The 14,443-nt window shown below is 48.2% G+C and overlaps 1 protein-coding gene across 1 annotated transcript in view; it reads right to left on the reverse strand.

Moving 5' to 3' along the window:
• Positions 1-14,343, reverse strand: part of FGD2 (FYVE, RhoGEF and PH domain containing 2) — a 37,022-nt gene extending 22,679 nt beyond the window's left edge. The window contains exons 1-4 of the mRNA XM_081946553.1: positions 14,215-14,343; positions 12,091-12,191; positions 7,903-8,021; positions 60-387 (exon numbers count right to left, since the gene is read on the reverse strand). Coding sequence (XP_081802679.1) covers positions 60-387; positions 7,903-7,973 — 399 coding nt within the window. The 5' untranslated portion in view covers positions 7,974-8,021; positions 12,091-12,191; positions 14,215-14,343. The remainder of the gene's footprint in view (positions 1-59; positions 388-7,902; positions 8,022-12,090; positions 12,192-14,214) is intronic.
• Between the last annotated feature and the right edge of the window lie 100 nt (positions 14,344-14,443).

Raw genomic sequence — 14,443 nt, forward strand, 5'->3', positions numbered from 1 at the left:
CAAATCACAATAGGAGAATCTGTACACAATATCAATCGTGCCTTGGTATAACCTATTACCTGATTTTTGCTGCTTCCAGATTGCATGATGTATGAGTATGGCTGAGAATCTAAGGCTTGTTTTGCCCTCCAGTTGCTGACAGTGATCTTGCCTTTAAAAGAGCTGAGACATTTGACAGGGAGCATTTTAGGAGCTTGCCGTTCCTGCTCTGAAGACTCTGCACTGCAGTGCGCCTGGCCAGGCTGTATAACTGCAGCTTTCTTAATGTCTCTCACGGCTTTTTCACGTGTCACAGGTGGCAGCATGGAAGATGCCATAGGTCTTGGAGTTGTTAGTTGAAACCTCAACTGGGGAAGGATCTGTTCTTCCTCAGGATTGCAGCAGGGCCTGTCCACAGAAAAACAAAGGTTTTAAACATTTCTGTTCCATTTACTTCTTCACAATAAAAAGGGAGGCTCAAACCAAAAACAAAACATGTAGGCCTTTTTATGAAAAGAGTAAGGTTCTACATTTAGGCAACAAAAATGAAATGCACAGGTACAGTATAGGTCCGTGATGGCGAACCTATGGCACGTGTGCCGGAAGTGGCACGCAGAGCCATTTCTCCTGGCACGCGGAGCCATCACCAGTTGCTCTTCCGGGTTTGGGCGCAGCAGCCAGCTGGTCTTTACGTGCATTTTCGTGCCAGAAAACAGAAGAGGAGCTGCCCGGTGCGCATGCGCACGCCAGGAAAATGACCTTGTTTTCAGTGTGCACATGCGCGTTGGCCGTTTGGTGATCTGGTTCCTGGCGCACATGTGCACGCAAAAAACAACAGGAAGAGCAAGGGCCGCGCGTGCCAAAAGATGTGGAGAGGGGATCCCGGCCGTCGCTTAGTAGAGCAGAGCTGTGGTCAGGGTTTCCCTCCCTCCCTGCCCGAGTGGGCTTCTTGCGTGGCCCTCGCCCTCCAGCCCATGGCTCATCTGCAGTCCGAAGGGCTTGGCCGGCTCGGGCACTTCAGAAAAGCAGCGGCAGCGGCAGCCACAAGGGGAAGGGCAGGAGCGGCCAGCCGGTCCCTGCAGCCACTCCCACACCAGCCAGAAGCGGCACTGTGATAGCCGCCAGGGCTTCCCTCCCTCCCACCCAAGTGGGCTTCTTGCACGGCTCCAGGCTGCGCCTCTGATGAGGATCCGCGGTCTGGAGTGCTGCCGCTTCCAGCGGGATATATTCTTCCAGGCCCTTGGCGACGTCTTTATGCGGTTAGCTCGCCTCCCCACCAGCAGCTCCTCCGCCAGCATCCCAGCTGGAAGCAGCAGTGCAACAGTCGCCATTACCAGGGGCGAAGGGGTGGCAGTGGCGAGAACAGGTGACCGCCACCCCTTCCTCCCTTCCCCAACAGCGGCTGTTGCGCTTTTGCTTCCAGCCGGGATGCTGGCGGAGGAGCTGCTGGTGGGGAGGCGAGCTAACCGCATAAAGACGCCGCCAAGGGCCTGGAAGAATATATCCCGCTGGAAGCGGCAGCTCTCCGGACCGCGGATCCTCATCAGAGCCGCAGGCTGGAGCCGTGCAAGAAGTCCGCTTGGGTGGGGAGGGAGGGAAGCCCTTGGCCGCCCGTCCTCGCCACCGCCACCCCTTCAGCCCTGGTACTGGGACGCCTTGGCAGCGCTCGCCTCGTGCGGCAGCAAAGTGTGCATGTGCGTGTGTGTAATGGGGGTCTGGCTCGGACCGATCAGCTGAGAGGCTGGCAAAGAAGCAGCGCTCAGAGGAAGAAGGCAGAGATGCTGGCTGGCATTCGCTTCCCTTACTTTTCGCCACCGCTGCCCCGGCAGGAAGGAGCATTACCACCCCCTCCCTGCTGGTTGCAGCCCAGGCCCCGCCTGCCCTGCTTAGCTGAAAGTGGTGAGGGAGCAAGCCGCAATGAGGAGGAAGGGAAATGAGCGCCGGCCACACACACACACAGACACCACTTGTTGCCGTGCAAGGTGAGCGCTGCTGGGGAGAAATCAGGGGGAGAGGGGGGAGAAGACCATCTCTAGCAGAAGATTGTTTTCTTCTCCCACTCCCAGATTTCTACCCAGCAGCGCTGGTCTCGCGCGGCAACAAGCGGTGTGTGTGTATGTGTGTGTATGTGTGTAACAGGGGCTGGATGGGACCGATCACCTGAGAGGCTGGCAAAGAAGTCTTCCCCACTGCCGCGAAAAGGCAGGGATAGTGGCCAGCCCTCATTTCCCTTCCTGCTCATCGCGGCTTGCTCCCTCGCCACTTTCAGCTAAGCAGGGCAGGCGGGGCCTGGGCTGCAACCAGCAGGGAGGGGGTGGTAATGCTCCGTGCTGCCGGGGCGGCGGCGGCAAAAAGTAAGGGAAGCGAATGCCAGCCAGCATCTCTGCCTTCTTCCTCCGAGCGCCGCTTCTTTGCCAGCCTCTCAGCTGATCGGTCCCAGCCAGACCCCCATTACACACACGGACACGCACACTTTGCTGCTGCATAAGGCGAGCGCTGCCAGGGAGAGATCAGGGGGAGGCGAGGGGGGGGAGAAGGCATCCCTAGCAGAAGTTTGGGTTCTTCTCCCCCTCCTGCTGATTTCTCCCCGGCAGCGCTAGTCTCGCGCCGGGGCAAGCAAGGCGGCTCTCAAACAGAATGAAACGGGTGCAGCGCTCTTCCAACAGCCGAGGAAGGAAGAGGAGCCGGGCTTCAGGAAAGCCCCCCTGGAAAGGACAATAAACGGCCCCAAAGAATCTGTTTCTGCTTCCAGAGGACATCTAGAAGGGCGGGGGAGGCCATTTGTTCCTTCCCCAGGCTTCAGAAAAGCCTCTAGAGCATGGGGGAGGGGGTGCATGCTGTGTGTGTGTGTGTGTGTGTGTCACGTGCACATGCGCAGTTGGGTGGGGAATTGAGTGGGCACGCGGGGGGGTGCAGTAGCGAGCGTGCACGCAATTCTGGCACGCCGTAGAAAAAAGGTTCGCCATCACTGGTATAGGTGGTACTTTGCTCAACAGTAGTAACTGTGAAAGGGATCTTGGAGTCCTAGTGGACAACCATTTAAATATGAGCCAGCAGTGTGCAGCAGCTGCCAAAAAGCCAACACAGTTCTAGGCTGCATCAACAGAGGGATAGAATCAAGATCAGGTGAAGTGTTAATACCACTTTATAATGCCTTGGTAAGGCCACACTTGGAATACTGCATTCAGTTCTGGTCGCCACGATGTAAAAAAGATGTGGAGACTCTAGAAAGAGTGCAGAGAAGAGCAACAAAGATGATTAGGGGACTGGAGACTAAAACATATGAAGAACAGTTGCAGGAACTGGGTATGTCTAGTTTAATAGAAAGAAGGACTAGGGGAGACATGATAGCAGTGTTCCAATATCTCAGGAGTTGCCACAAAGAAGAGGGAGTCAAACTATTCTCCAAGGCACCTGAGGGTAGAACAAGAAGCAATGGGTGGAAACTAATCAAGGAGAGAAGCAACTTATAACTGAGGAGAAACTTCCTGACAGTTAGAACAATTAATCAGTGGAACAGCTTGCCTCCAGAAGTTGTGAATGCCCCAACACTGGAAGTCTTTAAGAAGATGTTGGATAGCCATTTGTCTGAAACGGTATAGGGTTTCCTGCCTAGGCAGGGGATTGGACAAGGTTTTACTACTGGTTCTGTGGGCATGGCTTGGTGGCTTGGCTTGATTGGCATGGCAGGGGAAGGATACTGTAAAATCTCCATTCCCTCCCCACTCCGGGGGAAGGTTACTGCAAAATCCCCATTTCCTTCAGATCATCTGGGATTTGGAAGGCAGAGAATAGATGTGGTGGGGCAAGTCAGAGGTGGTTTTTACCGGTTCTCCGAACTACCGTATTTTCCAGAGTATAAGACACACCTTTTTTCCTCAAAAAAGTGGCTGAAAATCTGGGTGCGTCTTATACACCGAATACAGCATTTTTTAGCTTCCCGAAGCCCCACTCCTTTGCCAAAATGGCTGTGCATACCCTTATGGAGTCTTTCAGAGAGCTTCTGGGGGCTGGGGAGGGCAGGAATGAGCAACAAACGGGCCACTTTTTGCCACCCCCAGCCCCCAGCAGCACTCTATAAGCCTCCATAAGGCTATGCATGCAATTTTTTTTGACAAAAAACGGCCCCGTGTTTTTTGCTTGTTTTGGGGGGCACCCCCTTGGAGCACTCTGCAAACCCCCCCCCCCAAGGCTATTCATACCATTTTTTGAAAAAAAGGGCCCTTTTTCGTGAAAAATGGGCCATTTTTGGGAGGTTTGCAGAGTGCAATTTTTTTTTCCTTTTGGAAACCTCTAACTGATTGATGAGAATTACATTGATCAAGTGCTGTGTCAGCAGAAACACCTACCTATCTACTGTATTTCTTTCTATCTCTATTTCTCTCTCTCTATCCCTCTACTACCTACCTACCTACTTACTGTATTTCTCTCTCTCTATTTCTCTCTCTCTATCCCTTTATCTACCTACCTACCTACCTACCTACCTACCTACCTACTCTCTCTCTCTTTCTACTGTATTTCTCTCTCTCTCTCTCTCTCTCTCTCTCTCTCTCTCCCTTTATCTACCTACCTAACTACTCTCTCCCTACCTATCTACTGTATTTCTCTCTATATATATTTTTCTCTCTCTATCCCTCTACCTACCAACCTACCTACTCTCTCTCTCTCTCTCTTCCTACCTATCTACTGTATTTCTCTCTATTTCTTTCTATTTCTCTCTCCCTATCCCTCTACCTACCTACACACACTCTCTCTTTATTTCTCTCTCTCTCTATCCCTTTATCTACCTACCTACCTGTTAAGTCCTCGAGGCTACGACGCCATTGACTATCATTGCTGGCTCCTGATTTGTTAAGACGCGACCAGCCAGCTGGCGGGAGAATGAAGCCATTCTATTGGTTCAGCGTCTGATAGCTCCAGTATAAAAGGGCTGTCAGCTGTCAAATGTTGCTGTTTGCCGGCTTGAGGTTTGCCTTGCATTTTGCCTTGTTAAACTGTTAATAAAGGTTGTGTTAGCTTCAACCTGCCTTGCCTCAGTTCCTGCCTGCTTCCTTCTCCCTACAGAACACTACCTACCTAACTACTCTCTCTCCCTACCTACTTACTGTATTTCTCTCTCTTTCTCTCCCTGTCTATCTCTCTATCTACCTACCTACTTTTTTTTTTAATTTGCCTCTTCAAAACCTTGGTGCGTCTTATACTCCGAAAAATACAGTACTCAAAATTTTTGCTACCAGTTCTCCAGAAGTGGTCAGAACCTGCTGAATACCACCTCTGAACAAGAGTTATGATTTGTCAACAGCATGATATTCAGGAATGGGATCATGCTGTTTCTAAGACAAGAAAATTTCACCCACTGACTATTGGATATCAAAAGAGAACAAAGCAGAGAAAGCTATTGTTTCTTCTTTGTTGATAATCCTTGAAAATGCAACTTTGCAAAGAGTTTTTGGTCTGTTTGTGGATTAGATCTTTGGCTGCAGAAGTAATCCAATCTTTTTCACAGTGATCCAAGGAGTAGCTCAATCCAGCTTGTTTTTGGTTCTAGAATTCAGAAAAACTACTCCAATCTCCAATTGGCATAGAAAAGCCATAAATGCCTGTTGTTTCTTTAATCATACAAAATGAAGTTTGGAGAAATTTGTAGAACAGGGTGTCAAACTCAAGGTGCACAGGCCGGATCCAGCCTATGGGGTGCTTAGATTTGTCCTATGGGTTCACCCTGGGAACATGAAGAACCGCCCTGTGGTGCCTCTGCCAGTGAAAATGGACCTTGGGAGGTCCGTTTTCAGCTGCAACGATCTCCTGCAATCCTCTGCCAGTGAAAACAGAGCTCAGGAGGGCCGCTCCTTTTCACTGGCAGAGGGCTCAGATCACCACAGGCGCCACAACATGAGTGACATCAAGCTGGCCACGCCCACCCTGGCCCCCTGAGGTCAAACACAACCCTGATGCAGACCTCAACGAAATCAAGTTTGACACCCCTGCTGTAGAACATTATAAGTAGATTTATCTTTCTGGATCTCTTCAATAATCTTGCCTAACATTATAACATGAGAGCCATAATGGGAGAGGAAATATATAAACATGTTTACGGTAAATCTGGTTATCTCTAGATTTTTGTTCAGGAATTCAATATTTAATATATAGCACCATTTCCTCCCCCCCCCCCCGCCCCACAGTTTTGTGAAGGGCTGGGAGAGGGTGACTAACCCAAAGTCATCCAGCAAAACTCCATTAATTAATTAGTTGCTTGTATTTTGCCCACCCCACTCACATCATGCAGTAATACCTAACACCTGAAAAAATTGCTAAGCCCTGAGATAGAGTACAGATGAATCTATTAAGGCAAAATATGCAGGGCATAATATGGAAATTTGTCATTATCACAGATGCGCTCTGATAGGATTCCTATGCTGAAAAGTAAAATACAAACAATTGTAATACTGTCCACGTGCATTGTAGCAGGTATCATTTAAATGAAGATAACATATAGAACACCATTTGATATCACTTTTTCTATTTGTAATTTCATAAATATCTGTATTTGAAACTGTGTCATTTTTGCAGTTAGTAATATTGATTTTTAATTCCAAAAATGGACACCCCTGCCTTAGTATAAAGTACTATATTCTCTACACAAAACTAAGGCTCATCAAGTTTAGTGAGGTATTATCCAGTTTAGAACTAAGTTCTACTTCATGCCATTGCCATGTACTGTGACTTACTTCTGAATAAATGAAGGAATGTACCGTAGCTAAATATCATAAAAAATGAATCTAACCAAGTCCCAATGCTACCTTACAATATGAAAGAATTCCCAATGCTACCTTACAATATGAAAGAATAGATATGGAATGGAGAATCCTCAGAAATGCACTCTGCTCTCTTTCTTCCTTTCTATGTAGTCATCAGATTTTCTGTTTATGTTTCTTATGGATAAGATCAGCCTATGCAAAAATAAAGCTGCATTTCTTTTTCATACTGAGTGCTATTCCCAAGGACTACATCCTCTTTTCTGTTTCACAATCTTTATAACATACTTAAGCTTCCTTAACTTCTCCCGGAGCCAGTAATTATTTCCTTTTACCAAAGTTTCACTTTAAAGGGCAAACCACAGTTCACAATCCACAAGAGAACTGTACTCAGAGGGTTCCAGATCAGCCAAACCAGATAGGTAAAATGGGGGACTCCTAAGTCATACAATAAAATTTCAAAAATCTATTTGACCTGGACACCAGGTTTAGTCTACAAAACCCCAGGCAACCAGATAGCAAAGGAATTAAGTTTGCTATTCTATTCTTCCTGCACTGCATTATAGTTGTGGTTTCTGAGCTTCTTTTCTCTCTCTTTCTTCTGAATATTCAAAAAATCTGGGCAAAGTATTTGAATAAAAAGACTAAATCCAGCTAATTCCACAGCAAATTCTAGTTAGTTGAGAAATAAAAGTATCTCAGCATCAAGTATGAGAAACAGAGTTTCCAAATATCATGTTCTATTATAAGGCAGCAGAAAATTTAGGACAGATTTGGAAACCTCACCAAAAAAAATAAACCACACCAAAAAAAAATAGAATTATATTGAATATAACATTTCATAGCAGAGAAGCAAACTTCTTGACTCTAACCTAATTTAAACAACGTTCACATCAAATGTTTATTATAGTCAAATACTCAAGTTATTAACTAATGTCTATGCAGGTCTACACTCCATGGTTTAGCGCATCAAAGAAAAAAATAGTCCTTATCACTTTTCCAAAGAGGAAAGCTACCTTTATGTAGCCACAATTCTCTGACTTCAAAGCATTTCCTCCTAAGCGGTAATATAAGAAATCCTATATTTCAATCTTCTACTATTTGAGCTCTTTCTTGTTCATCTGGCCTTCAACCATGACATTACAACAGCTCCCAAAATCCCTTGTACCTGAAGTTCTCAAATATATTCACCAGGTTGACCACTGAGGTTTCTGGAAGCTTCTGTTTCTCCTCCATCATCTTTATTCTTCTTTATGGTCTCTTACTTGGAACTTTTCTGAGAAATAGCTGCATTTAAAAAAAAACCTGATAGGACTATATAACCAAGTGAACAATCTACAAATTGTCTCTTTCTTTGGAAGACAAGAAAAGCTTCTTGTAAATTACATTCTATAAACAGGAAGCCTTTGAGGAAGTATTGAGGGCAAAACTGTAAGTGAAAGGATCAAAATGCAGAGCTTCACAAAATATACTTTGTATTAATTATAATGAATTCAAGTTTTCTGTTCATTTACCATTGGCTCTATCTTGATTCATGGATATGGTTCTGTTATATTATTAAGTTTTCATTTATTTATTTGTCAACATTATATAAAATCCAATGTCACAAGAGAGACAAGAAAAAAGAGCTTGCCTGGGGTAAACCATGTTAATTATACATTCCTGTATATTAAATACGCTTTTGCAGTTTGTAGTTTATCTTTTAAATCCAGACATTGATTTCATACATGAAAATTTAAATCTTTCAAACACAGGGGTGCACCATATGACTACTTCAGGGTATATACTTTGCATGACAACCTGAATACACAGACAATTCATAAACTATTGACTTGTCTGTTAACAAAACTGTGTGACTACTTTTGACACAACAGATTTTCTTTTTAGAATGAAGCTACTCATAAGGAACACTAAAAAAAACTGGAATTAAAATTAATAATATGTCATAGGAATATAGTACAAAGTATACTCTAATGGAACTACATCTACATGGAGGGAAGTATGCAGTGGAGTACCCCAAGGCTGTGTTTTAGGCTCAGTACTCTTCAACATAATACAATACAATAGTAGAGTTGGAAGGGACCTTGGAGGTCTTCTAGTCCAACCCCCTGCCTAGGCAGGAAACCCTATACCCGTGATGGCGAACCTATGGCACGCGTGCCACAAGTGGCACGCGGAGCCATTTGTCAGGGCACGCGAGGCGCCTCCCTGTAAGCTAGCCAGCGCGCATGCGCGCGCTGGCCAGCTGAGTTCACCTTTTTAAAAGCTATTTTTCGCCTTCCCCAGGCTCCAGAGGCTTTATAGGAGCCTGGGGAGGGCGAAAAGAGCCTCCCCCGCCCCCTCTGGAGGCTTCAGGGAACGTCCGGAGAATTCCCTGAAGCCTTCGGAACACTTAAAACCACCCTCCGGGCAACCCGGAAGTGACTTCCGGGTTGCTCGGATGGTCGTTTTAAGCGCTCTGAAGGCTTCAGGGAAGCCTCGGGACGGCCCCTGAACAGGCACGAGACGTGCGTCTCCATCGCCCGGGCCCGGATCGCCTCCGCCGTGCGGCGCCTCAGGCTCGGCGTCCTTGCACCCGGCCTTCACATCGCTGCCGCCGCCGCTACCACCGCCGCTAGGACGGGCTCGGCCGAAGGGAAGTCCGTCAGGCCTCGGCCGCGCCGCCCTCGCCTCCTCCTCCTCTAGCCGCGCCATCGCAAGGATTAAGGTGAAAGGGGGGGGACGGGGAAAGCGAAGAGGGCTTTGCATGATTTTTTCGCCTTCCCCAGGCTCCAGAGGCTTTATAGGAGCCTGGGGAGGGCGAAAAGAGCCTCCCCCGCCCCCCCGGAGGCTTCATGGAACGTCCGGAGGCTTCCCTTACTACATCGCAAGGATTAAGGCGAAAGGGGGTGGACGGGGAAAGCGAAGAGGGCTTTGCATGATTTTTTCACCTTCCCCAGGCTCCAGAGGCTTTATAGGAGCCTGGGGAGGGCGAAAAGAGCCCCCCCCCGGAGGCTTCATGGAACGTCCGGAGGCTTCCCTTACTACATCGCAAGGATTAAGGCGAAGGGGGTGGACGGGGAAAGCGAAGAGGGCTTTGCATGATTTTTTCGTCTTCCCCAGGCTCCAGAGGCTTTATAGGAGCGTGGGGAGGGCGAAAAGAGCCTCCCCCGCCCCCCCGGAGGCTTCATGGAACGTCCGGAGGCTTCCCTTACTACATCGCAAGGATTAAGGCGAAAGGGGGTGGACGGGGAAAGCGAAGAGGGCTTTGCATGATTTTTTCGCCTTCCCCAGGCTCCAGAGGCTTTATAGGAGCCTGGGGAGGGCGAAAAGAGCCCCCCCGCCCCCCCGGAGGCTTCATGGAACGTCCGGAGGCTTCCCTTACTACATCGCAAGGATTAAGGCGAAGGGGGTGGACGGGGAAAGCGAAGAGGGCTTTGCATGATTTTTTCGTCTTCCCCAGGCTCCAGAGGCTTTATAGGAGCGTGGGGAGGGCGAAAAGAGCCTCCCCCGCCCCCCCGGAGGCTTCATGGAACATCCGGAGGCTTCCCTTACTACATCGCAAGGATTAAGGCGAAATGGGGGGGACGGGGAAAGCGAAGGGGGGTTTGTTGTCCTCCTTCTCCTCTTTTCCCCCTCCGGCTCGAACGCCGCGCCGGCAGGCAGCGAACGAGTCGGAGCCTGCCGACTGGAGGAAGAGGGTGAGAGGCGGGTCCTGTGAACGGCGGCAGCAGCGGCGGCAAAAGTCATAACTCGGCGGCGGGCCGCCCCAGCTGGGAGACAAAGGAGGGGAAAGGTGGCAGGCAGCCGAGTTGCGACTATTGTCGCCGCTGCTGCCACCGTTCACAGGACCCGACTCTCACCCTCTTCCTCCAGTCGGCAGGCTCCGACTCGTTCGCTGCCTGCAGGGCCCCGGCGCCACGTTCGAGCCGGAGGGGGAAAGGAGGAGAAGGAGGACAACAAACCCCCCTTCGCTTTCCCCGTCCTCCCCCTTTCGCCTTAATCCTTGCGATGGCGCGGCTAGAGGAGGAGGCGGAGGAGGCGAGGGCGGCACGGCCGAACCCTGACGGACTTCCCTTCGGCCGAGCCCGTCCTAGCGGCGGTGGCGGCAGCAGCGATGTGAAGCCTGAGGCGCCGCGCAGCGGAGGCAATCCGGGCCCGGGCGATGGAGACGCACGTCTCGTGCCTGTTCAGGGGCCGTCCCGAGGCTTCCCTGAAGCCTTCAGAGCGCTTAAAACGACCATCCGAGCAACCCCGAAGTCACTTCCGGGTTGCTCGGAGGGTGCTTTTAAGTGTTCCGAAGGCTTCAGGGAAGCCTCCGGACGTTCCCTGAAGCCTCCAGAGGGGGCGGAGGAGGCTCTTTTCGCCCTCCCCAGGCTCCTATAAAGCCTCTGGAGCCTGGGGAAGGCGAAAAAATCATGCAAAAATGGGTGCGTTGTGCGCGCATGCGCACTGGGGGCGCGTTGCATTATGGGTGCGGCACGCCCGCACACGACCCCCCCCACGCTCCCCCCACTTGTGGCACGCGAGTCAAAAAAGGTTCGCCATCGCTGCCCTATACTGTTCCAGACAAATGGCTATCCAACATCTTCTTAAAGACTTCCAGTGTTGGGGCATTCACAACTTCTGGAGGCAAGCTGTTCCACTGATTAATTGTTCTAACTGTCAGGAAGTTTCTCCTCAGTTCTAAGTTGCTTGATTTAAGAGATTTCTGGAAGGACAAAAGGGTTGGGGCTGATCTCATTTCAGGGGGAATGATGTTTCAAAGGCCAAGTACCACAGCAGAAAAGACTTGTCTCTTGATCCCATCAGATGGGACCTGTAACATCCCCGTCTGCCAGACCTAATGGAAAAGATAGATGTAACCAGAGAGAGGTAGTACCTCAAAAAAACCAGTCTCGTATCATGGGGTCTTAAATTCAAAAGCAGCACTTTTAATTGAACACACACATATATACACACTGGCAACCAATGTAGCTTCAAAAGCATTACTTACAGTAGCTCAATGGGTGTGCAAATTTATGATTATTGACTGCATACCGATGACCTCACCCAATGGTGGTGGATGATCTCACCCAACAGCTTCATGTCCATAGATGTTAAACTGAAGAGAGTATCAAACCCTATGGATCCCACAAAGGAGGGACTGAGGGTGGGGTTGCTCACTTCCAATCAACACTAGTATCAACCCCATAGAAAAGAAGAGGATCAATACAGTACAGGGCCTTCACTCTTCAGACTCAACACAGCCAATCCAGATGGATACTATTATATTGTTGATAACATCCAAAATTGCAAAGAGGTCAAGAAGAACCAGCATGGATACATTACCCCCACTATGCTTCTATCAGAGATTATTCAAAAGCATGTCCAATACCATTTCTGTCCCATGCCCGGTGCTGACTAAGAGAATCATATGATCTGCTTCCTCCAGGGTCCACTGAAGCCACCTCACGACCACCTTCTTCACAACCTTCTCTAAAAAAGAAGAATGATACTGGATGAAAATTGTCCACTATGGTGTGATCTACCAAATGCTTCTTGAGGAAGGAGCAAACCAATGTCATTACTTATTATTATGGGAGATGTTATTACTACATTGTTACTACGCTGCTAAACACAGCCTTTTCATGATTTCAGCACACAAGGGATGAATAACTCTCCTACAAACACTGTTATGTTGTCATCTTGCCCCTTTTGTGGTGAAATGCAACATTTATTCTATAATATACCTGGTGTCATTACTCTCTCTTGAAAGCATGTCATTAACAACTCACAGCTTACACCAGAGGTCTTCAAACTTGGCAACTTTAAGACTTGTGGACTTTCAACTCCCAGATCTGGGAGTTGCAGACCACAAGTCTTAAAGTTGCCAAGTTTGGGGACGCCTGGCTTACACAGTAACAATGTATCCCTGCCCTAACAATATTTCAAACAAGAATATTAAATTGGGAAGCAATGAGAAGATGTCACAAACATCACGGTTTCTATATTGTTAAGCATAATTACTTTTCACAGATGTCCTTTCAGGGATCAGTTTGGAGTGTCTAGATCAAAATATTACATTTTGACAAAGTGTCTTAATACTTTAAAACGTTAATTCTTACATTTTGTTTTGCCCTCCAGACCCCTTCCCACTTTTAAAAATTATGGGAGATCCCAAAAGAGCTTTTGTCAAACGGATGCATTCCTAGAATATGTATTAAATTGGGTCAAAGTAACACCATTAAACCCACTAAGCCAGGGGTGTCCAAACTTGGGAACTTTAAGACTTGTGGACTTCAACTCCCAGAATTCCCCAGCCAGCTTCTGAGAGTTGAAGTCCACAAGTCTTAAAGTTCTCAAGTTTGGACACCCCTGCAGTAAGCTATTTATAGCTCAGGTTGAAATGAGAAGTCCTTGGTAGGCTCTCTGAGCTAGCTTGCTGGCATTAGTTGGGGAATCTAGTTAGAGTAATGAAGAAATGAACTGGTTATCGGGTAATTAAAGTTTTGCAAGAAAGCAAGCAAACTCAGAGGACGCCAAAATTTTGCTCAGCAAAATGTAGAGAAAAAGCGGGCTCAAATTTAGCTGAGTTAGTCGAAAGACCACCAGGCGGCTAAAGTTTCAGAGATTTTTCAGGCGGCGCAACAGGAGCTCTCCCCGGCCTCGCAGGGAAGAACTTCAGCTCAAGTGTTCAGCGCCAATGAACGCAGCAAGGCAAAACGCTTTCAAACGCCCAGCTGATCGCTTCGAACCATTGTCCAGGCAAGAAATTGTTTTTCCCCCCCTTTCGGCTTCTTCTTTATAACGGATGAGTGTATTTTACGTCTCCATTCCAATGGAAGCGGGACGAGCTCAAGACTGGATTTTGTCACAACCGAAGAGGAAAGTCTATGGAGATCTTCAGTCATCCAGATCACGGTTGTCCCAAAGGTGCTTTTTTTTCAGGAGGCGACTGGACTTTCTTGGCATTTTTTTCCTTTCTTTGATGACGTTTCGCTTCTCACCCAAGAAGTGGCCTCGGCGACCCTCTTAAAAAGGATGCAAATGACCAGCTGTCTGCAAGAGATATCAATCCTTCCTTTCTCCCCCGTCCAGTCAGAGCTAAGAAAGCTTCTTGGATGAGAAGCGAAACGTCTTCAAAGAAAAAAAAGTCCAGTTGCCTCTCGAAAAGAAAAGCCCCTTTGGGACAACCGAAGGGGAATTTAGCACTGGGTGGTGGTGGTCTGGGGCGCCACGCCAATCATTCGACGTTGCTAGTATGTGGCTTCGGTGTGCAAAGGAGGGCATGAACAAAAAAGAACTTTCATGCAAAAAATATAAATGCTCGCCGAAGCACTAGGGCCAAGCACAAGCCAAATACATAAGAAGATACGGATTCCTTTCTTTAATGCTGCCCTCTGAAGACAGACACGCGAAAATGCAGATGCTGCAGGGGTCCCCCCCCTTTTTTTTTTCTTTTTTTTTTCGCTATGGAGAGTCCTGTCTGTGGGGAAGGATAAGAAGAGGACGAGATTACTTTTCTTTTTCAATTGAACGAATAGAGCAGAAAGATCCCGTAGTGTCGGCCTCGCTGCTGCGAGATCAGAGCCACAACCTTTCTCTTCTCCCGGCAATAGGAGGGAAAACGCGATAGTTGCACCCTCGTTTCGGGTTCCGCCTTGCCATTCGCCTTTCTGCACGTTTTTTTATCTCTACGTGGGAGGCTGGCCAAGCCAGCTGCGCCTTGCGATAGGGCCTTTGCTTCG

This window comes from Natrix helvetica, assembly GCF_964273705.1.
Source record: "Natrix helvetica genome assembly, chromosome: 3".
NCBI classification, from domain to species: Eukaryota; Metazoa; Chordata; class Lepidosauria; order Squamata; family Natricidae; genus Natrix; species Natrix helvetica.